General features: G+C 61.6%; 1 protein-coding gene across 9 annotated transcripts in view; it reads left to right on the top strand.

The window, feature by feature from the left end:
* AGAP1 (ArfGAP with GTPase domain, ankyrin repeat and PH domain 1) overlaps positions 1-23550 on the top strand; it is a 333220-nt gene that overhangs the window by 212348 nt on the left and 97322 nt on the right. For 7 of the 9 annotated variants that reach the window (XM_045845687.1, XM_045845686.1, XM_045845688.1 and 4 more), the window contains 2 exons: positions 1523-1691; positions 15567-15725. In XM_045845687.1, the coding sequence (XP_045701643.1) occupies positions 1523-1691; positions 15567-15725 (328 nt within the window). The remainder of the gene's footprint in view (positions 1-1522; positions 1692-15566; positions 15726-23550) is intronic. The other 2 variants (XM_045845689.1, XM_045845683.1) reach the window with 1 other exon arrangement.

Here is a 23550-nt window from a genome sequence, read left to right as displayed (position 1 = left end):
GGACTTGGCGTGCTTGTGGCGGGGGTTCAGGGAAGTGAGGGAGAGACGCCGAGAAACGGACGGCCTTCTTAAAGACCTTGACCTTAGGCCTGCGCTGAGCAAAGGCCACTGTGTCGTCTTGGCCGTGCCCTTCCTCCCCATCCCTGCCCCCGGAACTCAGCCGTGAGTCCGCCCGCGTCCCCTCCACTCCGCCTGGTCCCGCCGTCTGACTCAGTGGTGGTCGGTTTCTTCACATCTCCGCTCGGTGCCCTTTGGAAACCGCGGCTTTTTCCGTCGATTGTGTTCAGGGGAGTTTTCCAAGCCTCTTGATTTCCGTGTGGAGTCTCAGGTCTGTTCCCAGCCGGGTCCAGCCTCCCCTGCCCCACACCCGCAACTCGCCTCCAAGGTGGCCGTGGCTGGCCCCCTGCACAGGGGGGCCTGGGGGCGACCCTCCCTGAGCCACCCTGCCAGCCTGAGGTGGGGGGACATGGCTGACGCTGCTGGGGAAGGCTCAGCGTGCCCCTCCCTCTGAGAGCTCGGCGGAGCTGGCCTGCTCCGGGGGCCCCGTCTCCATTTGCCTTCTGCCCACGGTGCTGCAGTCTCCGGCCTCTGCCTTTAGAGCTGTTGTTCTGCACTAAGAATTGGCCGTTGGAGGTCTGTCCTTAAGAAGCCACCGGAGACCCAGGAGCGTGGCTTCTGCTGGGCCAGCGCGTGGTGAGCCTTCCAGGCTTCTGTAATCTCCATGGCAACGCCTCTTCCGACGTGGCCAGGCCCTGGCATGATTGAGGTTCCGGCCACCCTCCTCCCTCTGCGGAGAACCTGGCTACCCTCCCCCGAGTCTAGCCTGGTGCGTGGGCAGCCCCACCTCTAACTGCTTGGGTTGTGGGGTAGGTGGGTGGGGTCCTCTCTGGACCCTGATGCTGCCCCCCGACCACAGACGGCAGGCAGTGGGCAGCTCCCCCACGTACTCTGTCCTGTGGCCCCCACCTGGCTTCCTTCCTCCCCCCCAGCCCCTGTGTTGAAAGCTTATGCTTCGGGGTCCTTGTCGTATCAGCCCCTTCGGCCAACATCCTGGCTGTCCATAGCCCAGGGACCGCTTCACAGTCCCTCTGCCTGCCGGCATGCGGACGCTGTCCTGTGACTCAGAGCCCCCCCACCTCCCCCGCCTTCTTCCTGGGAGCCGCCGCGCCCTTCTCTCGGCTGCGCCCCTGAAGCATCCCTGAGACACCCCAGCCGACTTGTCGCCTCCCACAGGCTGGGGTCTCCATGGGGCTGCTAGAACTTACCGAGTTCTTTCTGCACTGGTCCTCTCGCTGGGGCCTGGGCTGGTGCTGGACGCGGAGGCTGGGCTCCGGCCACAGTGGAACAGTGGTGCTCGCTCGCTCGCCCCTGTGCCGCACAGGTCGAGGCCTCGCTGTTTCCAGGGCACCTGCCTGGTGGAAAGGGCGCGGGGTCGCAGCCCCCGGTGTCCCGTAGAGCGCCTGGCCCCGGGTGCCGGAAGGCCGCCTCTGTAACCTCTCTCGGGTGTTTGACCTTTGCGCAGGACTACATGCAGAACGTCCACGGCAAGGAGATCGACCTGCTGCGCACCACCGTGAAGGTCCCCGGGAAGAGGCCGCCCCGCGCCACGTCGGCCTGCGCGCCCATCTCCAGCCCCAAAGCCAACGGCCTGTCCAAGGACATGAGCACTTTGCACATCTCACCGAGTCCCGGTAAGCTCACGGCGGGCGCGCCCACGGGCCCCCTGCGCCAGCTGCGGCCGAGGGCGCTCTCCAGGCTGTGGGGTTCCTGGGAACGTTGACCCTTGTGTTGCAGGCGGAGGTTCAGAAGCCCCACCTCTTCCCTCTGACCCCTCCCCCCACACCGTGGGCTCTGGCGGCCAGCAAGCCCCCGCCGGTGCTCTGAGTCGCCGCCGCACAAAGCCAACCGCAAGGCGGCCCCTGAGCCGGCGGTTGCAGGTGTGGTGTCACCCCCGCGTGAGGGCGGAAGGGCCTTCGGAAAAACACAGCGGAACTGTGGGTGTCGCAATTTTGCGTTAACGAGCCTGTAGGGGCCAAGTGTGTGGAGGTGGAAAGGCCGTCTGGAGGAAGATGTAAAGGAAACTGGGCGCCTGTGTGAGGGTTAAGTTCTCTCGGCTTAGCGGTGCTGCTGGGGGTCATTCTCTGCCACAGCTTCAGCTTTCTTCCCTCTCCTTTTAGGGGAGAATTTGCTTTCTGATTCAGCACCAGAGGAAGTCAGTGTGCTCTCCTAATTCGAGGTACTGAGAAATCCCTGGTAGCTGCAGACCGCTGAGAAGTCGAGGTTCACCCTGCACCAAGAGCCTAGGCCCGTGATGACTTCCCGGCTGTCAGGCTCTGACCGTGGGGACGTGTCCCCGGGGGAGGTGTGAGCCACTGGGTCCTGCTGCGCTCACTCCGGCGCCTGCAGCTCGGGGACCCCCTGTGTGTGTGTGTGTGTCTGTCTCCAGCAAGAAGCCTTTTCTTCTGTCTCTGGAAGGCGCCGTGTTTCTTCTTTCTGGAATGTGGGGTGCTTTGAGGGGGAGTGGGGAGGCTGGCCCCACCGGGCTGAGGCGTGGGCAGCACTGAGTGGTGAAAGTGGGGCCACAAAAAGGAGCGAGACCTTGGGGTCCGTGAGCTGGGGTTCTGCTCCCCAGTGCCAAGAGGCGTCGGGCAGGTAACTGACCGTGCGTCACCTCTGGTCGGCCTGGCCGGCCGCACGTGTCACCGATGTGCCGGCAGATGAGGTGACGCGTGCAGGAGTGCCCAGAAACCCCTACAGGACGACGCAGGTGTCGGCGGTCATCACTCGTCAGAATGAACAGGGGCTTTCTGCTCGCAGAGCCAGCAGTCCGTTCCGGAGAGGGGGCGGGGTCGTTCGGCCTGGGCTCTGGCGACCTGCCGACCCGCCTCCGAAGAAGCTCGTGGCCTTTCCCTTCTCAGGATGGTGGCTAAGGCCGCGGGGTTAGAAGAGGCAGAAGAAGTGCCCAAGGAAACACTGTCTAAGCGAAGGCAGAGCTAATGTCTTTGCTACTTTGTATGTATGTATGTAAGTATATATGTATGTATGTGGAAATCCTCGCCGAGCACTTAGTTGGGGACAGGAATTGGGGGTGCTGTGGAGAACGGGTCTCTGAACTCCAGAACGGACAGACAGGCAGTCACATTATCCCCAGCTGCCCCCTCCCTCCTCCTGACCCATCTCGTCGCATCCGTCCATGTGTGTGTTCGAGCTGAGAAGCACGGATGGAGTGTTCACTGTGTGTGGGAACGGGAGCACAGGAGGTCACCCCGGTGTCCCACATCGCACGCTCCGGCGGGGCAGAGGGACGGGCAGACCAGTCAGAGCGGCAGCTCGAGGTCAGAGCGGCAGCTCGAGGTCAGAGCAGCAGCTCGAGGTCAGAGCCGCCTGGGCTTGGAGGTTGGAGCACTTCGGGGGAGCCAGTGCTGCGTGGTCACTGTGGGGGGCGTGGTCACTGTGGGGGCATGGTCACTGGCGGTGCAGAGAGGTGGCTCCTTGGCTTAAGCACGCAGGTGGCACCATCGGCCAGGGTCCAGGAAGGGCGGCCCTCCCCTCTGTTGTTCATAGAGAGTTTTCGAGTGCGAGAGGCTCTCCCGCAGCACAGTCAGTTAGGAGTTAACTGGTGCTGTTTTTAAGTGATGGGCTTTTCACTAAAAATAGACATTAGTGGTTTTTGTTATTTTAGAGCTATTTGCCGAAGAATTGACCTGGTGCTCACCCTGCTGCTGCCTCCCCGCTCCTCCGCATCCTGCGGCTCTGTGTGAGAGCTCTGCGTCACCCGAGGGTGGTCCGTGCTCTTCGGGCTGCTTTTCTTTTACGTGTTTTCTTCTCTGATGCTGTTGACGTGGACTGCTCCTCTGGGCCAGTCCTCCCGGCAACTTCCCATTCACGGAGACCTGCTGCTCGCGTGCACCTAGGTCTGTCTGTCTGGCACTTATTGTCTTAACGTCCGCAAGCAAAGTGGCTCGGTCAGTGGGCATGATCCATATTTCCAAATGAATTTCTAGAATGGTTTTGTAGACACTAGCCCTCCGTCCACGAAGGGAGTGCCCCTTTGGCCCCCCACCCCATATACTTGGCAGCACTGCTATCTAAGCATCATTTTCAGACTCGATGCTAATCCAGTAAGGAGTTAAAACTGCCTCCTGCTTTGTTCGTGTGGAGTTCTTCGACCAGAAGGGAGGTTGCGCGCCGCACGTGCTCACCGGTCGTCTGTGTCACTTGCGCTGTGGTCGCTCAGGCCGCCTTCACCCGGTTCCTGCTCTAGGGGCTCGTCTGTCCTCACTGAGGAGAGGGAGAGCTTCGTGTGTAAGGGGCCGCAGCCCTTCACGATGTGCTTTGTTTGCAGGCGTTTCCTCAGTTCCTGACTCGTTTGTTCGACCCTACGGTCTTGTTTTCAGGTAGAGATTCCCCCCCCCCACCCCCGTTTGGTTATATAGTGAAAGTATGTCTTTTACTTCTGTGGTTCCTGCTTTAGATATTTAGAAAGCCTTCAGTACTCTTGAAATCTGACCATAATTCATGTATAAGTATTTCTGAGTTTTACCATTTTATAAATGTTTTTTCTTTTTTGACATTTCCAACTTTTTGTTATGAAAATTTTCAAGCATACTGAAGAGTTGAAATAGTATCGTGAATAACTATATCATCTATATCTTTTAAAAAAAGTTTACTAATCCACCTTTGATTTGTTTGGGTCTGTTTTATGCTATAGGACGTCTAATAAAACTTAATTCAAATAGGTAACTAATTGCCCTTTCCTTGGGCTCGCTCTCCCTGTTGGTTCTGTTGGCCCCTGTACTGTACGGCGGACTCACCGCGTCACGCCGGCCGTGTTTCTGGGCCCAGGGGCCTGCTCCACGGCCCGCCAGGCCTGCCGCTGCTGCGCGTCCGACCCGATGGGCGTGCGCCGCTCTGTCCTGGGTCACGCCTTCGTGTGCACCTGGCGGCACCACACGGTTCGGCGTTGCCCCTTTACCCACCAGTTGTTCTCGGCTGTGGCCACGCTTCTGTTTTTCCGGCAAACTGCAGAGTTACCTGAAACCTTCTCCTTCCCCCTAAAAAGAACCCCATGTGCCCGCGACGCCCCTGCTGTGGCCCTGCCGGTCAGTGGTGGAGGGCCTCGGCTTTGCCGTAAGGACTTTCCTTCCCGTCACGGAACGCGGTTCCTTCCCGTTCTACTCGAGTTTATTTCCTGCCCCTTGGTAAGGGTGGACACTTCCCTTAGCTCCTGTAGCTGTCTCGTTACTACAGTGTGTCAGTGTATAGTTGTTGGTGACTTGTGACACGAGTTTGGGGGGGTGTATGTTAATCACATCACCTAATTGGTCAGAAATAAGCCAGCTCCTGATTGTCCTTTGTTTTGTATCGGCCGCCTTGCTGAGCCGCGGTTAGCTGGACTGGCCAGTCGGACTTCCCCTTGACTTTCAGCGCACGGTCAGCGTGCGTCCCCCGTGTCAGAGCTGTGGTGTGTGCCTGTGTGTCAGCCGTGTGCCCCGGCCCGACTTGGGCTCCGGAGACCCCGGGGGCGGGGCTTTGGGGGGGGATGACACTCGATGGGGGGCGGAGTTAAGATATAAGGGCATACAAGACCCCTGGAGCTGGCCGTGAGTGCGACAGGGACAGGGGGCGCCATCGGGCAGAAGGTCACTGGGGGAGGGGCTGCCGGTGTGCGGTGCTGGCGGGCCGGGTGGCCGGGACTGGAAGGGTGACTGCCTCTCCTACAAGGAAATGTTCGGGATCCGATGGGCTCACAGCCGGCCTAGGGCTGGGGGACAGGAGGGACACCCGGTGTCGAAGTAGGAAGTGGATCTTCACGATACTGGGCCGCCTCGAGTGCTGATGCCCGAGCCCGTCGGGTCAGGGGGTCACAGGTGAACCGGAGCCCAAGTGACGACGAAGCCCGAGGCGAGGCCAGCGCTCCGCCAGGCAGCTGTGGCTGCGGGCGGAGCAGCTGAGGGCACGTTCTGGTGCAGCTGGCCGGTGCATGCCCACCACCCACCACACCACTGGGAAAGTAGCCACGTTCCCAGGAAGGCGGAGCCTCCCGGTGTGGATGCCGAAGCCGGAAACAGGAGGATGTGGACCGGGACACTCGGAGCTGTGCACAGTCACAAGAGAAAACCAGCCAGATGCACGGAGAGGCCGCTCCGGGCTGCCCTGCCCGTGGACCCCCACACTGTCGTCGATCTTACCCGGCGGCCAGCGCGGGCCGCACACCGGCTCCAGCGCTGCAGAGAAACCCCTCCGCTGCCTGCGGAGCCCACACTCCCTTCCTCACAACTGTGGACGCACAACCAAGACGTTCCCGGAAACTGACAGTGAACATGCAAAGGACCGAGATGAACAAAAGGACAGCCATTCCTAGAAGGAAGATTGATACTTTGGCAAAAGAGAATTTAAAAGGAAATTATAACTACTACAATCAAAAGTTTAAGAGGTTAGTAACTGTCCATAAAATGTAACAATCAAAAGATGAACACCAAAGCGTTATTGAAAATTAAGAGGAGACTGCTGAACAGATCTCAGAGAGGTTAAACACTCCAAACAGCACGGCCAAAGACACCGTTGGTAGACAAAGACGCAACAGGAGAAACACGCTAGAGGTGAGGAAGGACACGCAGCTGTCGTCCCGTCTGGAGGCAGGTGTGGAGGCAGATGGGGGAGGAAGCTCCGGAAACAGAAAACCCTGGGAAGCACCCACGATAGGAGAAGAGCCGGGTTCCCTCCCAGGGAGGAGAACGCTCACGGGCTGTGGAGCCCTGAGTACCCCACCACGTGCTAAGATGATCATGGAAGAATTCCCTCCCAAGGACAAGTAATTCTGAACTTAGAAGCCCATGCAGTGCCAAACTTATCGTCGATCAAGTGTAAAGGTAGAAAAAAAAAGACATTATTTAGATGACATTCAGGGATAGAGAACATTTCCTTCCCATTTGAGTTTTTGAAAAAATTACTTCAGCATCTGCTCCAGCAAAACAACGGGAGGAGAAGAGGAGCCCCAAAGACAGCTTCCCCATTCGGGCCTGATGACTTCCCCTTCCTCGTCACACTTTCCCTGTCCCCCGAGGCCCCCCCCTCGGGGTGTCCACCATGGTCCTTGCCATTTCCTTCCCTTGGGCTCAGAGCCGACCGTGCCCTTCTAACGGGAATCCGTCGGACACCACGTTTTGGAGACCTCACCCAGCCGTGATTTCAGGGGTACTCTCGGAGAAGGCGGTCAGACGCCCGGAAGTATTTCCCTACCGGTGGGTGGGTGGCCGGGCTGTTCTGGTAGAACCGTATCCACCTGCAACAGGAGGCGGCAGTTACTCTGACATCACGGGAGGGAGCAGGAGAACACAGCGGCCTGCAGTGGGGGCGCTGGAGTCGGAAACACTGCGCAGACGGCCCCCTCCCACCCGGGCCCCGGGCAGCTGTCCCCTGCGCCCGGCTCCCTCATCTCTGAAACGGGCACATGGACCCACGTCTGTCCTGGGGCGGGGGCGGGCAGCGCACCTTGTTCCTCCCCAAAGCTTGGCGTGGGGGGCGGGAGTACGTCTTCACAGCCGGCTCAGGGTCCACCCCAACAGTTGTGCCCACCGCTGATGAAGAGGAGGAAGGAAGGGGAACGGAGACTGTCTCTGAAGTCATGTTTTACACACCCTCGAGTGTGTGTGTGTAGCTTTCAAGTAGACACTGTGCATCGGACCCAAAGGCCCGTGCCCCCCTCCCCGCGCCTCTGAGAGGGCAGTGCGCAGGGCAGGCGGGAGGGGGGCTCTCCCCAGGGAGCGCGGCCCCCGTTCTGCGCGGCCCCCGGTTGGTCTCCCCGCTTCTCCATGACGCTGCTTGTGACACTGTGCTCTGAGATGACAGATACCTCCTTGTCCCTAAAGCAGTCTTTGTTGGTTATTTGCAACTGAGACTATGTTCTTATCCTGACCAGATGGACGAGTGAACCTTTGTCCCAGGGAACCCTTCCTCCTTCCCCACCTCCCCCCACTTCAGGCCCCCGGGGGTTTCACAACACTGCCGCCGCTGCTGCCCGGGGAGGGCTGGGGCTGCCGTCCCGGGCGGGGGGGCGGGGAGGCGGGGGTCTCGGCGTGTTTTGAGTATTGAACTGCCGTTGACATCTAAAGTCTCAACCATGCTGTTTTCCTCCACACTTCAGTAATCAGGACATCCAGCAAACCCATAAAAAACCAAACTGATAGCATGAATATTCAGTGACCTGGAATACTAATTGTTGTCATGAATATTAATGCGATCGGACTTGCTTTTTCCTCTCCTCTTCCTCTCCCGGCCTCTCTCTCCCTCTCTCCCTCTCTTTTTCCACTTAGCCGGCTCTAAAGACGGGTCATAATGAGAGCATTTAAGAGGGAGCGCGCTCTCCGCCGTGACAGGGACCGGGTAATAAGGAGAGCTTGATTAACGCGGCGCACTTGGGGGAGAGATGAGAGGCTTCACGTGGGCCTGCTCGGGGGAGGCAATGAGACACCGGCGGCTCTGTTGCTGCTCCCGGAGATTAATGAGGCCTAAGAGTGCATTAGGAACAGTGACAAAGGTTTCATCTAATGGGCTCAGTCATTTTTCCTTTGAGTGACAGACGCACAGAAGTAATTGGCTGTGCAGAATGGCAGCTCATTGGCGGTACTTAAGGATACATTATCCCCGTTGTGTGGCCCGCAGAGGCTGTTTATCAAAACTGCTCACACTGCAGACGCCGCGTCGCTAAGCTGCTGTTACAGTGGTAATAGCTATTAAAAAAAAAAAAATGCAGCATCCAAACTAGATCCGGGGTTGTCTCGTAGAAACAAAGTTTTTCTTTGTTTAGTTTCAAATGGTCTAGAAAACATTTTAATAACTCCAGAGCCGGCTCCGTGTCCGCTGAGCCGAGCGTGTCCCCGAGTCTCTCCCGGCGTGTGGAGTTGGCGCGCCGCCCGTCAGGGCCGCGGAGCCTGGCCCCTCGCCCCGTGTCTGCCCCGGCCAGGCCATCGTTTCCCGCACCGGGGCGGGGGTGGGGGTTTGTCCCCAGCACCGAGCCCTCCGATATACGAGCCGGGGCTTGCGCTGAGGGTCTTTGCAGCAGCTTGGCGGAACACTTGGAGAGGAAAGCCTGCCTGCTTGTGAGGTACTTGGCTGAAAAATAATGAAAAAATCGGTATCATGGGATGATGACCTGCTTCCATAAACCAGGCTCTATTGGAGTAGGTTCTGATGGCTGGCTGTTCCGTAAGCTTTTATTTCAATAAGTTTTATTTTCTCCTAGACTGAAATTCCAAGGAGGTGGCCACGTCTGAAATGAGGACTGGCAGCGTCTCCAGCTTTTATGAGAAATGCGTTCTTATTGTGAGTCATTTCTGCAGGCGTCTCTCCCACGGAGACTTAGGCAAATTTGTTAGATTGTTTCCATCATTAAATTGGAAACTCTTTGAGGCATAGGCCATTATTTCTCTTTCCGTGTCACCCTCGCCTGGTTTTGTCACCCAGCGATTATTTTTCCATTAAGTAAATAATAGTATCACCATCATGAGCGGTGCGAGCGATGAAGACGGGGTGGGGGGGTGAGGGCGGCCTGCTGTCTTTCAGGGACAGTCCCCTCCTTGGGAGCGTTCCCCGCCCGGGGTCTTTGGGGCGCAGCTCAAGTCTAAATCAAAGCCACACTGCCCCCGTGCAAGCAAACCTTCGTGCGTCTGCACTCGGCGTGGAGGGTCCTCTGCCGCCAGAACTGACGCTGGCATCTCGGTCCCTGCTGGTCTCAGCTGAGCGTGCGAGGGGCGTCAGAGGCCGAGCCGGGCGCGCCTCTGGGAGCAGAGGTCCCTGTCAGTCGATAAAGTTGCTCTAGAAACGGTGTTTTCCTCTTGGAAACATACGTTTGGTGAAGACATGGCATTTCAGCCCTTGACAGCATGCTCTCAAGCCCCGCCAGACGGCCATCCCAGAAGAGCCGCCGTGGGAGAGGCAGGCGCTGGGACGGGGGTCCCTGCGGGTGGCCCCAGTGGCCCTCGGAGGCAGGGGCCCCTGGCCTGGGCCTCCGGAGAGCCTTTCTGCATCGAGGCGAGCCCAGGGTGGCTCCCGGGCTGGAGGAAGAAGATTTTTCAGTCCTCGTGGCTCTGCGCCGTCTCCAAACCACGTGTCGATGCTTTGTCATCTCCACTCGCCCCAAGAAAACTCGTCTTTCTGGAACACTCCCGGTGAGCCGTGGACCCCAAAACGTCCGGCCCACACACACACGGCCCGCCTTCACGTCGCCAGAGTCACGAGCGTGGGCATCCCCCAGCGTGCTCACACCCCTCCCGGCTCTCTGTTCCCTTCGCAGAGGCGGTGTGGTAAGGACCGGGAGGGAGGGGAGTCCCGTGAGCTCTCCCGGTGGGGGCGGGGGGCAGCCCTGCGGCTGCGTGGGCCTCCTCCCTGAGAGGGCTTAGAAGATTCAGCGGTGGCAGGAGAACTCTGCCCTCAAAACAGCGCTGCCAAATCAAAGCGGATTTTGTGCAGAGCACAGCTATCGCGTTTCCCGTGCAGAGGAGGAAGGGCGTCGCGGAGGCGGCGCCAGTGTGCGCGGCGAGGAGAGGCACCGAGCGGTGGAGCGCGCCCAGAGCTCGTCCTCTGCACGCCTGGGACTCTGTTCCACGGAGCAGTGCTCACTGTTCCCTCGATGCTGTCGCCGTACCTTCCTGTCTAGGAGGAGGCCCTGAGTTGCATCCTGCTTCTGTGTGGTGGTGCCAGGCCCTGTTGTTACCGTATCGCGTGCAGACTCGCGCCTGCGGCCCAGACCAGAAATGGGTGGTAGCTGCGTGAGCACCGCACTGGCGCGCACCACACACAGCGGGGACCTGCGGCAGGTGCTCCTGGGGAAGGTGAGCGCTCCAGGTGAGGACGGCAGGTCCTACTCGACACTGATGAGCGTGGTGCCGTGCGCCTGGACGAAGCAGACTCTGACTTTGGAATAAAGACTCAAATCCATTTCTAAACGTGATCACTTAACGGAGAACTTACCTCCTTCTGTGCTTGTCATGCTCACCTGCAATGGCCCCGACGGCGCCTGGAGGCCGTCCCGGGGTGGGCGTGGCCCGGCGCCGGGATGTGAGTGGAGTGCCCCCTGGTTCTCGCCCGCCCTGCCTCGGGTGTCTGGGCAGACTGAAAGCGGCAGGAGTGCAGCGAGCTGTCCCTGCTGCGCCCAGCTCTGTGCGCTGGGCGTCTGGAAACCCCTCGGGGGCACGGCTGTGCGGGCTCGTGCCAACCAAGGTGGCCGCAGCGCTGAACACGGACGCAGGACAGACGGTGGCGACGGCACTCGGAGACACGCCGTCGGGGGACGCGCAAGGAAGGTGCTCGGCCTTGTGACTTGGAGTCAGACAGGGTTGGCGACGTGGCCATTATCTTCAGCTCTCACTGCAAACCGAACTGGGGGGACGGGAAAGCCCGCTGTCGGGGAGATTGGTAGCCACTGGCACCTGCACGGGCCTCGCGGTTCATGAAGCGCGCCACGGTAACCGGAGCCTCGCGCCGTCGGCCACGTGGGCGTCTCATTACCATCACCGTCGTCACCGCTTCACCGCCGTTGCTGCTTGACAGACGACGAGCTGGACTGTCTTCCAGACGCCCAGGCTCCATCTTTTCCAGCTCACCGCTCGTTAGGAAAAGTAATTAGAAACATGTATCACGAGTCAGAAACGTGTCGGCGGTGTTCGACCCAGTAATCACTCTCCTGGGATTCCACCCAAGGAAAACCTCGGAGCGGGACGCGTCTCCCACAGCGCGGTTCCTGACGCCGGGACGCCGGGAGCCGCCGGAACTGCCCGGAAGTGGAGACGCGGCCGTGTGAATCACCTGCACCCGGTCCATAACGGGTTGTGTGTTTAAAATTACTAGGTTACGGCGCAGTGTCCAGGTGGGGGTCGTGTCCAAGAGTGTGTTGTGAAATGACGCCTTATCTGCGGCCCTGAGTCAGGAGAGAGAGTGCTGTGTGTAACGTGAGGCTGTTTATGTAAGACGGGGTCTTCGTAGACTTCTAACCCTGTCACCTCTGCGTCTGTGTCGCTGTGCAAGATGACCTTTGAGGAGCTCGTACGTATGACGGGAGACCCCCACTTTCCCCTCCGCGTCAGAATGGAGTGAGTGGGGGGAGTCAGAATGAAACAAACTGTCCCCACGCTTCAGTCTGCAGCGGGCCCTCGCGCTCCAGGACTCGACCCCCAGGCACGGCCGCCCTCGCCGCGGGTCTGCGGTTCCGCTCCCCGGTGAACAGCAGGGAAGACTCTTCACAGCAGAAGACGCACCGCAGCCGGAGACACGTGAGCCCCGCCTTGGTGGCAGGCGTGCAGAGCAGCACCGCTTCACAGGGACAGGGGCACGCACCACCCCGCCAGGAGTCCCGGGCACCTGCCTCCTCACGAGAAGGGACCGAATGTGACCTCGGGAAGAATCCTCTCCCCCTGGGCCCCGGGCTGCCAGCAACGCAAACAGGCAAATGGGTGTGCCCCTGGGCAGTGCCGTGCCCATTAGCATGGCCTCTGAGGTCCCGCCCCAGGTCGGGCAAACCTGGCCTGCCCGGCACACGCAGCGGGGGCGTGGTGCAAGTGCGGGTGGGCGGTTGCACAGGGACGCCGCTCAGCCCGCCCCAGTGTCCACTCCGCATGTGCTGCCGTGCGTGGGTCCTCGTCCTGTGGCTGGGACGCTTTTCTAACTCCAGAGCCCGCGCTGGAAACCAGTCACGCCCACTCGCTGGTGGAGTGAACCGTCCATCCCCAGTTCCTCCTGTACACGAACCTCCGCGTCCCCTGTCGCCGCCCAGGGTCGCTGCTCTGTCTCGGGTGATTTAACCGACCGGTCGGCCGAGTGGAGTGCTGAGCGCCGTTTTCCCGTGGAAGCCGCCGGTCAGTCAGGTCCTGACTGTGAAGCGGACCAACATCGGGACGACGGGCATGGAGCAGCGAGCACTTTAAAAGAAATGATTGTTGATGAACTTGTACTTGGGTGCTCCGAAAAGCCTGTTTCCGAGTGTATGTTAGAAAGCCGGCACGGGCTATTTTTAATACAATAATCCCACGGCTTGAAAGAGGAGTCGGGCCTTTGATGGCGCTGGGCGGCTGGAAACACGCTCGCTCAATGGAGGACCAGCGTCTTTTTCATGCTTGTGCGCCCGCCGTCGGTCCGGCAACACACTGCTACGCATTCAGATGTGGCTGCCACACTCGCTTTGAAATGCAAATTGTTTAAAGAAAAATAGCGCACGGCGGAGGTAAATACCTTTTCAAATCGGCTCGTACGCTTCAGGGCTGCACCGAAAGCTAAAATTATTCCGTGGGAGGAATCAGGCGCTTCTGACCCAGGGAAGCCTCACTAATCAGGGCGCCCCCCGAGCACACGCTCATCCATACCAAGGGGGGCCCGGCCGGGATTAGCCTGGTAATGGGGCCGCCCCCGCTGGCCCAGCCGGAAGCTCCGTCCCCGCGTGGGGTGCGTGAGGAATCCGGGTGCGCTAGAAGTTGGCCGTGTGTGTCACGGTGACCCAGACGACATCGGGGGAGATGCTGAGACAATACCAGAGGTCCTGCTGGGACCCCTGTGGACACCAGGGTCCCAGACTTCGGAGGGCTGGGCCGTTCTTTGGGGCTTAATGCTGATGGAACTGTCTCCCACCCAGCCTGACCTAACTCACAAACCATTCAAATGACCATTCTTAGCTCTGTTTTTTTGGGAGAGGGATAAATATAATGTCCACATAGAAAGTGCAAAACTGTAAGTTATACCTGAGTTAGGTGCACGGCGGGGGGACCCGCACACAGCTCAGGAAGCAGCAGCTGGCCAGCGGCCCAGGAAGCCTCTGGGGGCCACATCCTGTCACTGCCCCCCCCCCACACACTGAGAACACACACACACACTGAGAACACACACAAAACACACCAAAAAACCTACACACAGAACACTCAGACACATAATACACACAAATACACATGCACACACACTCAGAAGGTGTACACATTTGCTCACAAAGCACTCACACTCGCAAAATACACACACCCACCCTGGAAAGCGACGACCATCGGCTCCCTCGCCCCACAGGTGGGTCGTGCCTGCTGCCCAGTCTCTGTCTTGGGGACCCGAGCGCTGGCGCCCGCCCGTTTGCTTCCTGCTCCCCGCTGGTCCCCCACCCCCCCACCCCCCCGCCGGTGGGGCAGTCCCGCCGTGTGGCCCGGGTCATTGCTGCTCGCCCGTCCCGCAGGTGGGCGGCACTCCCCGGTGGCACCCCCCAAGGCCCCCGTGGCGGATGGGCACTGCAGCCGTTCAGTGCCGCCGTGAACACTCTCAGCCAGGGTCTCTGGTGGGCGTTCTTGTGCGAGACCGTCTGTGCGGCTTTGCTTCGCAGGGGGTGGTGTGAAAGCGGGAACCCAGACGGACGGACTGCGGTTCTGTGGGGCCTCCTGTCAGGCGAGCCAGTCAGAGGAGCGGGGGCCTGCCTGGGTCACACAGTGTCCCTCTCCCTCACTGTCCCTGCGGAGACGGGTCGGTCCCCAAGTCTGAACTCTGCGCGCAGGGCCCTTGGAGTCTCCCCTGGGCCCCCCGGCGGGCGCCACCCCCTGCCCCTCACTCCCATGTCTTCATGGCCCCAGTGTCCCTGACCGTGCGTCTTGGCCACGGGCGGACCTGTCCGATCCTCTCTGGGGGACCAGACTGGAGCCTCCCTGAGGACAGCACCTCCGAGGTCGGCCCCAGTTGCCGGGGGTGGGGACCAGCACCCCCACCTGGGGGGGAGAGGGCCCAGACCCACATCCTCCGGCTCCCAAGGGTTTGTTTGCAGAGCAGTTGAATACGCAATTGGAAACTTAATTGGTTCTAAGCTGAAACAGTTGGAGGAAAGTTTAAAAAAAAGAAAAAACCTGACACCTTTGAAGATCCGCATGTAGATCTTACAAGTGAATTCACCGGCAGCAAGGTGTGTCCGGCTGAGCTTTAGACGGGGCTCTGGATTTCGAGTCCACACGCAGAGTGACCAGGCAGCCATCCACCCTGGCGCGGAGCGGTTGGTTCAGACTGCCACGCGCACGGCGGCAGTGTCCTCTGTCTCGTGCTCCTGCGCAGGGAAGCGTCTGGGGGGGGTTTCCTCTGCTTCGCCTCTGACCTGGTGGCGGCGTCCGCGTTCCTCTCCACGTCCTGTCTGGGAACTGCCGTGTGTGTCGACTGTCAGATCCACCTTCCCCGAGGAAACAGCCCCCTGCCCCCAAACCGACTCCTAGTGGACGACCACTTTCACTTCCGTCCGTCGATGCTGACACTGGGGCTCCTGGAACGCCCACCCGGCTGTCTTTTCCATCGGGGGGGTCTTCTGCCTGCCCCTCGGCCCCCTCCAGAGATGGCAGCTGTGCCGTGCGTGTCTTCGGGGCTGTCCTGGGCGTAGTCATCGGAGGCATGAGACCCCTTCACCAGGGTATGCTGAGCGCCCAAGGTTCAAGACACCCCCTTTCACACGGGCAGGACGACGGCTCTCGCCCACAGCCCGCCGCGTGCAGGCGCGTGGGCCCCCAGACTGCCTGGAGCCGGCTTCTGGGGTCCGCGGCCCGCGAGTGTTCACCTGACTTGTTTGTTCCTAGGGACTGTCACTAGTGCGTCCGGGCCCCAGATGGCCGGCGGCGTCAGCCTGGGCTCCTTCGGCAGCCGGCCGGACGGCATGCAGCAGCGGTCCTACTCCGTCTCCAGTGCCGACCAGTGGAGCGAGGCTACGGTCATTGCAAACTCGGCCATCAGCAGTGGTAAGAGAGGACGCGGCCCCGCGGCCCACTCACGGCCCTTGGGTGCAGCCCAGGGGCTGGACGCGGCGCCCCGAGCCCCCCGCAGTCCGCTCTGCAGGCAGCACTGAGGGGGCAGCTCAGCCACCTGCACACCTCGCCTTGCATCGTGGAGCATTTGTCCGCGTCGGGCTGTGTCACCCACATCAGCTCCTTTGCTCCTCTCCGGGGCAGGGAGGAGTAGCTGTTCACGCCCACTTGACAGACCAGGAAACTGAGGTGCAGGCAGACACGGCAGGCGGCTTGCTCAGGCTCCTGGGACCCGCCGGTGGCCGCAGGGCTGATACAGAACATCAGTTTTCTGCCCCTGACCCCACTCCCTGCACCTCGGCCTCTGCTCCCTGTGTGGGTGCTCCTTCTGTGTCGTTTGGGGTGTTTTCCATCAAAGGAAAACACACAATTTCTTCTTCCATGTCGTTTCCCAAGACTCTTGCTGTATCTCGGAGACCATGGAGGCTCTCCCCACCCTTTCTGTGCAGCCAGCTTTTTGGGAGACACGTGCGCAGCCTGGAGACTGTCCTGCCGTGCATGACGGGGACCCCAAAAGAGCCCCGCATGTGGCCTGGCCTGTGGCGGCCGGTTCCCGGTGGCTGAAGGCGCTCTGCCATTGTACGCCTTCTGCCGGACGGGGCTGGAGTGATGGCGGCCTAGTGCTCTGGAGTGCCGCTGGCAGACACCAGGCCCGCGGGCCGAACCCGGCCCCCCGCCTTGTTTAATTCGGCCGGCGCCTTGTTTCCGCCCGGCTGCAGCACCAAGCTCTCGCTGGCCTGTTCAGGAACAGTGACATTTATGCAGCCCCAAAGTTAAACTCCGCCCTCAGAAGGCGACCTCAAGGTCGCCTCAAGGCGGATGTGGCCCCCGGTGAACGTGAATTTGGCGCCCCCGTCAGAGACACAGCTTCAGGCCCTCCCTGTAGACCCAGCGGCCGCCGCCGCAGTGAGCACCGTCGGTGACTCTGGCCGCCCCACGCCAGCATCCAAGAAGGACGTCCCCCGACAGAGCCGGGAGGAGACGTGGAGTCCAGAAGGGCCACCGCCCCCGCGGAGGCCGGGTGGAGAGGGCCCGGGGAGGCGGTGACTCGGCGTGGGCGGGTCCTGGCACCTGTGCCCGCAACCCGGCCCCGGAGTTGGGGGGAGGGGACACTGTGCTCTCCCAGAAGGCACTTCCGGAAGTGGCAGAGGTCACCTCCACCCTCTCCAGGGACTCTCCAGGCCTTCTGTCCCCTCCGGAAATCGTGAGGATCTTGGAGCACTCCGATGGGGGGCTCCGATGTCACTGTGAAGGCCTCCCTTGCGGAGGGACCCATGTGCACCCCCACCGTTGTCCCGGAGGCCTCGGCAATTCCCCCGCCTCCTCAAGCCTCTGTGTCCTCCTGGCTGCGGCGTGGGGTCCTCGGGCGCACAGCGCACGCCTGCCCCGTGTCCCCCGCCCCGAGTGTCTGCTGTGGGCGTCAGAGTTCCGTGCTGGGGGAGGAGCATCGCACTACCAGGCACGTTGGAATGCACTGATCTTTCAGTGTTACCGGCTGACGGGGTCCATTCTGTCGCCATCTCTCCGCGGAGGTGGGCGCCTGCGTCGGCAGGTGGGGGGACCTTGGAGCCTGGGGGCGCACCCCGCCACGGCCCTGCCTTCTGAAGCGTGGCCTCTGAGCAAGAGGCGCCGAAACGCCGACACAGCCTGGTCCGAGTGCGGCTTCTCTGTCCTCCCCTCCGTGCTGTGGGGTTGCCGGCGGGCGCCGGGGGTTCGGAAGACCAGGTTCCGGCAGCGTCACCCCACCTCCCCTCCCCCGCACTCAGAGCATGTCTGTGGGACGGTGCTGGCGGCAGCAGCACGGGAATCCGACATCCACCCCGCTGGAGCGTCCGGCTGCACAGTCGAGCCCCGGACAACGGCCCGCCGGCTGCCTGGCCCTCCCCCCACAGCCCTTGGCATCCGTCACCCCTGCGCGTGATTGCCGCACCCCGCCACCACATCCTGCCGCCACCACATCCTGCCGCCACATCCGGAAAAGACGGCGTTTCCAGCCCCCGGCCCTCCCACGGAGGTTGCTCAAGGCGCACCCACATGCACCTCTACCAGGACAAGCACGTGCAGACACCGTTCTTGGACGACAGAGCGATTTCTCGTGCGTCGGAGCCCGCGGGCCTCCGCTCGTAACGCACGTGGCCGTTGCTTGCAGACGTGTGAAGCTCCCCAGTGTGGCAGAGCTGCGCCCCTGGACACGGGAGGCGAGAAACCCAGGTCTGCGGCCCGGTCTCCGCCTGCCGTGGAGCGATGCCGAGAGAAAGCCGGGCTGAAACCGCGCGGGCCGAGTTACCCAGGGAGAAAGTCCCGAAGAGCGTCAACCTGAGCACAGGTGCTGGAGGAGCCCGGTGGGGTTTTTGTGCAAAGCCGCAGGAGGAAGTCGTTACCCGCATCCAGGCAGCTCGGACAGAGACTCGGCGAGGAGGCCGGGGGAGGGGCGAGGACCAGGAGCTGCAGCGAGGTGGGAGGTGGGAGGCGCAGGAGAGCCCAGAATTGCAACATTAACCGACACCTTGTTTTAACACGGACAGCTGACATTTGAAACAGCAAAACCCAGAAACGCGACAGAAGGATTGTTCCTCCGGGTTTTCAGGCTTCTTCCCGCACGCCTGTGGTTTCTAAGTGTCGGCGGGATGTCGTGCCGAGCCAGTGCTGGAAGGGAGCCAGTGGCAGGGGTCATGGTGAGAGCCACTGCCCGTTGGGGGCTTCCCCTGGCCTGCGCCGTCTGGCCCTCGGAGCAGACGCTGCCGTGGGTGCCCTCTGCCTGCTGGGCGGACACTGGTGCACAGAGATTCAGTAACGTTCGTCCTGAGTCATGTCCGGCAAGGGCCGGGACGCAGGCTCAGGTGGCCTCATGCCATACCCTAGCTGTCCATCGGAGGCGCTGCCTAGGCAGGTGGCAGCGGCGTCCCCTGGGGGCTGGCCGGCCGGGAACCCAGACTCTCAGGCCCGGTTCGGACCCACCGCGTGCAGAACAGGAGGGGCTCGGCGCTGTGCGTGGTGGCGAGCCCTCCGTGGACGGATGCGGAAGCTTGAGCGCCGCCCTCTTAGCTTCCGCTTCCCAGGCTGCTCTTGGACCATGTGATGCCGGGCAGCCCCCGGGAGCTGGCTGCGATGCGGCGTCCCGGCGCCCCCGTGAGTTACTGGATCGGGGCTGCGAGTCACCAAGGTCCCTGGTCTACTGGGGCCCCCCCCCGGGGGGTCGAGAAGCCCCGACTGCCTGCGGTGGGGGTAGCGTCCCGGCCTCCCGCCGTCACCGGTTCCGCCACGCGGCCGGACCCAAGCCATCTCTCACGAACACCAGGGCACGGGGTCTGACGGACGGCTTCAAGGGAGCGCGTTTGTGAAGGGATTTCAGGACCCCCACGCGGGCCCCAGCCTCCCCTTCCGCGCGTGGAAAATAGCCCCAGAAGACGCAAGCAGGATGGGGCGCTCTCCGCGGCGCGCCCCTTTTCAAGCAGCTGTGGATGCGGACCCCGCCCTTTTTTTTTTTTTTTAATCATTTTTCTCTCTCTACCCTGAGTCTTGGTTTGGATGTTGCCGTCATGAAAAGCTTGCGCGGCGCTAGCAGCAGGGACGCGAGGAGCTAAGCAGCTTTTGAATTCAAATGCCCGTGCATCAGTGAATATGCTTTTATTGTAAAACCTAATAATAATAACAACATTGAGATCCCATTTTTCTCCAGCCCGGTGTCCGCACTAAATTAGGACTTCGGCTCCGGAGAACTTTTCAAAGTCTTCCCGGGTGGACGCGGAGGTGCCCCGGGGGTTTGCGTCTTTCAGCAGCTGTGAGCAACTCCTAATGAGACAGATCACTTTGTAGTGCGCGGAGCCGCAAAACAGGAGGTTCTGGTTAAATGAGGGGGGGAGGAAGGGAGAGGCCGCCCGTGCCCTGGAATTCCCCACTGCTTTACGACCGCGGCCGCTCCGAGGCTTTGCATTTAAGTACCTGCGGTTGAGAATTAAATGTCTAATGTGATTTGGCGTCGCGAACATGAGGCCGCATCTGCCCCGGGAGAAAATCCAGACAGCTCCGCTCGGGGTTTCAAATTGCTGTCTGCGGCTCCCGGGCGGCGGCGGGGTCCCCCCTTCCGCGGGGAGCCGCACGCGGCTCGGCGTAATTTTTTAAGCTCGGGGACGTGTTCATCTTGGGCCTCCGCATGGAGGAAGGCCGCTCCCGTGGTCCATGAAAAATTAATTTTTTTACATTTTTTCTCACTCCCCTAAGTGTTTGACAGAAGTAATTTTTGCAGCGAGAGGGAATAAAAACTGGTGGCCGTAAATTCCTGTCCGGGAACCTCTTGTGCAGATTCTTTACGGACCCGGAATTGATCTGCCCGTCAGGGCCTGTTGTGGCTCCGACCGTTCATCACCCTAACGGCAGCGGGGAGCCCGCGCCCACCCCCTCGTAATCCCGGTGAAAGGCCCCGGCGTCCGCAGCCGGTGGGGGCAGCTGAGCTTTATTGACAGATGCGGAACAATTATCTCCGCGCCCGCCATTGGCCGAGGCTTCTCTTGAATCTTACTGGGAGCGTGTGATTTTTCTTTTCCTTTTTGATTAATCATTTTCCCTATAGGTGATTCTCTCTCGAAGCGCAGGCCCGGGGTTAGCATCGCCGTGGGGAGCAGGGGCAGACCCCCGGGGGCCGTTAGTAGCGCACTCGGCCATCATAGTTCACTCCAAGGCCAACTGCCTGTGCAATGCATCATCATCCTCCTCCTCACACCTGCGCTGGGGCCGGGCGCGCGGGGGACTCGGGAGTGCCAGCCTTGGCCCCGGGGCCGCAGCCGAGGCTGCTGCTGGGACGGCCGGGCGTCCCCGCCTCCGGACTGGCAGGCTGTTCCGCGGGCCCCACCCCTGCGCCGATTGCTTCGTCCGGGCTGTTCATCATCCCCCGCCCTGACTGGCCATCACCGTCAATATCGCCTTCCTCCCGACGGCGCCGGAGCGGCACGCCTCCGCCCGGCTATCGCCCAGCCTTGTCAGCGCCGCGTGTAAACCCACATCCATCTTCCCTCTTGTCCGGGGGGGGGGGGGGGAGGGTGCGGGCTCGCACACCCACCCTTCAGGCCGGCGCGTGGCCGGTCTTCCCCGCAGCAGTGTCTGTGGCAGGCAGACGTGGGTTAAAGCCTTGGAGGTGCTGCTCACCTGGACGCATTTGTCCCAGGAGGAGCATGTTGTCTCATGGCTGTTTGAAGGACAGCTGGGAAACACAAGTCCCCGCTGTGGCGCCGCCTGCCGTGTCTCCCTCCCCGCAGAGCCGGCCCGGGGGCAGGGTTGGGGGGTCAGCACCCCAAGTTTGATATTCCCAAGCATGTGTTTCGACTGCGGTCCCCAGGCTGCTTGCTATGGGTCCCTGGGTTTTAGCTTTGACGCTCTGGCAATTTGCTGACAATGTGCTGACAATTTTAGTGGGTGGCCAGCAGGTGGTGGTAGAGTGATCCTCTCACCGGGAGACTCGGATGGTAGGACGGTTATAATGAGTGGAAAGGGGGAACCCACCGCGCGGGCTGTCGGGGTGTTACCTGCCTCTGCGTCGGCAGGAGCCTGGCTCCTCGCTGTCATTTCCCGAGAACCGTCGCCCCCGTCTGGTCGTCACGGCGGTCCCGCAGGGCTGGGAAGGTGAAGGCCCCGCGCGTCACATGTAGCCGGAACTCAAAGCCGGGTCTTTCCGACTCCAGAGCTTCCCCCACAGCCCCTCTGCTGTTTCTGCAGAGAAATGGATCCTTCCCATTAAAATGCCGGGCTGCAGAAGTTGTTTATCTTCCTGCAAAGCTTGCTCTGGAAGGACGGGCGCTATAGATAGACCTGCTCCCTCGCTTCGCTCGTCCTGAACTTGCCTTTCATCGCCGGTTCCTCCCACATCTTGGCCGGCGTTCAGAAACCCTTCCCTGGGGTTTGCCGTCCACCTTCCGCTCCGTGTGAAAGGGCCCGTGGGCTCTCATCTCTCAAAGCCGGGCACTCCCCGCCTCAGCCGCGCGGTCCGCTCCCCGCACCGGCTCGGCGCCTAATTAAAGGGATGACCCCGGCCCCTCGCTCCGCTCGGAGCCGGCTTCCCTTTCTCCGCGGCAACGAGGAGAAAGCCAGCGCCTCCTAGGGCTCCCGGCCACAGGGGGTAAGAGGTACGTTTTCTTCCTCCCAGTCAGACTTTGTTCTTTGTACTTTGTCTCCTGAGCTCCTTCCCATCAGCTATTTCTAGCAGCAGGTGCTGGCCGGGGGGGCGCTGCCCCCAGCGTGGGATCTGGGGGGGCCGCCCCTCGTGCCTGCGGGCCGGCGGTTCTCGTCTTCCGGCAGAAGTCGGGAAACCCTTTAAAACAGGTGGCCGAGCCGGGTGCCACAGCCGGCGGCCACAGCACCCAGACCGCAGCCCCGGGCCCCTCCGGCCTTCGGCCTCTTCTCTAGACCGGTGGTTGTCTGGGTGGTTTCGTCCCCCAGGGGGGCATTTGATGGTATCTGGAGACATTCTTGGGGTGTCCCAGCAGGAAGGGGGACGTGCTGTTGGAACCTGGTGGGTAGAGGCCGGAGAGGCTCCTAAATAAGCCTCAGTCCCCAGGGACGCCCTCACAACCAAGAACGACCCGGCCCCAACCGAAAGGCCCGCGGGCCAAGGCCCGCACACCCTGCTCGGAGCCACGAGGGCTCGGCTCTGTGGCCCCTCCCGGCCACCGTCTCTGCGCCCGGCCATGAGTGATGCCCGTCCCCAAGAGGAGCAGGGAGCCTGCCTCCGCTCCTGAGCTGCCCCGTTCGCAGTGAGTCAGTCACACTCAGCTTCGCAGTCGGGCCGACCCCAAGGCAGAAGACAGGGCCCTGGTGGCAGAGTCTTGCGGCTCCTGCCGACTTTGATGGTGTCCATGACGCCCAAGGAGCGCTCGCTCCTCGGGATGAGAGCCGCGCCAGCCCCGTTTCAGGCGAGGAAACCGAGGGAGGGGCAGCCGCATGCACTCAGCGGGCCGGCCCCAGGGCTGCACCCGTCCCAGGGCTGCACCCGTCCCAGGCTGCGTCTTGGGGGCCACTGTGCTGTCTTCCTCACCACCAAGACCACGGCCTGAGGGGGGGATCCCCCCGTTGGGGGTCGGATGGCCTCGGCTGCTGGCCGAGCTCCTGGTGCCTGTGTGAGGTCACGTGGACGGCGGCACATGTGGACGGCGGCATCCTGACACTCTCCACGTGTGAAGGCCACGGCGCCGGAGAGGCTGACTCGGGGAGACCTGGACGTGAGTGGCCCAGGGAGCCAGTCCCACACGCGCAGGGCAGGCAGGGCGCCGACCTCGGTGGGCGGGCCCGACGCCGCGCCTCTGCCCAGATGGTACCGAGAGCCACTGTGCTGGGCCAGTGGGAGGCCCTGGCCACCCTGGCTCAGCTCTGCCCAGACCGCCCAGAACCCCTGCGGGGTTCTCTTGTGGGGCCACTTTTCCAGAAGGGCGTCGGTGAACCGGGAGGGTCCAGAGCAGCGGGTGCGGAGGAGGGGAAGGGTCAGAAACGCACATCACCTGGGAGGGACCGAAGAACCGGGGTGCGGGCTCCTGGCAGGCCGGAACCTGGCTGTGCGGCCCGCCGCTACGGCTCCTGGGTCCGGGGGCTGGGCGGGAGGGGCCAGGGTCTTGGAATGCCCCCTGGGTGTTCACGTCCAGCCGGGGTGGAGGTCTCTGGGGGTGCGAACCGTACGTGTGAGCGGTGGTAGCGAGTGAGAGACAGGAGTCCGGTTCGGTGCGCTTCCAGAGAAGGGAGCTAGGGGCGCTGGGTACGGTTACAGGAAGGACGGTCC

This window comes from Phyllostomus hastatus, unplaced genomic scaffold, assembly GCF_019186645.2.
Source record: "Phyllostomus hastatus isolate PE091 unplaced genomic scaffold, TTU_PhHast_1.1 phas_contig_477, whole genome shotgun sequence".
In the NCBI taxonomy this organism is placed as follows: domain Eukaryota; kingdom Metazoa; phylum Chordata; class Mammalia; order Chiroptera; family Phyllostomidae; genus Phyllostomus; species Phyllostomus hastatus.
The sequence above is the reverse complement of the archived record's forward strand: the minus strand, read 5'-3'. Positions and strand labels throughout refer to the sequence as shown.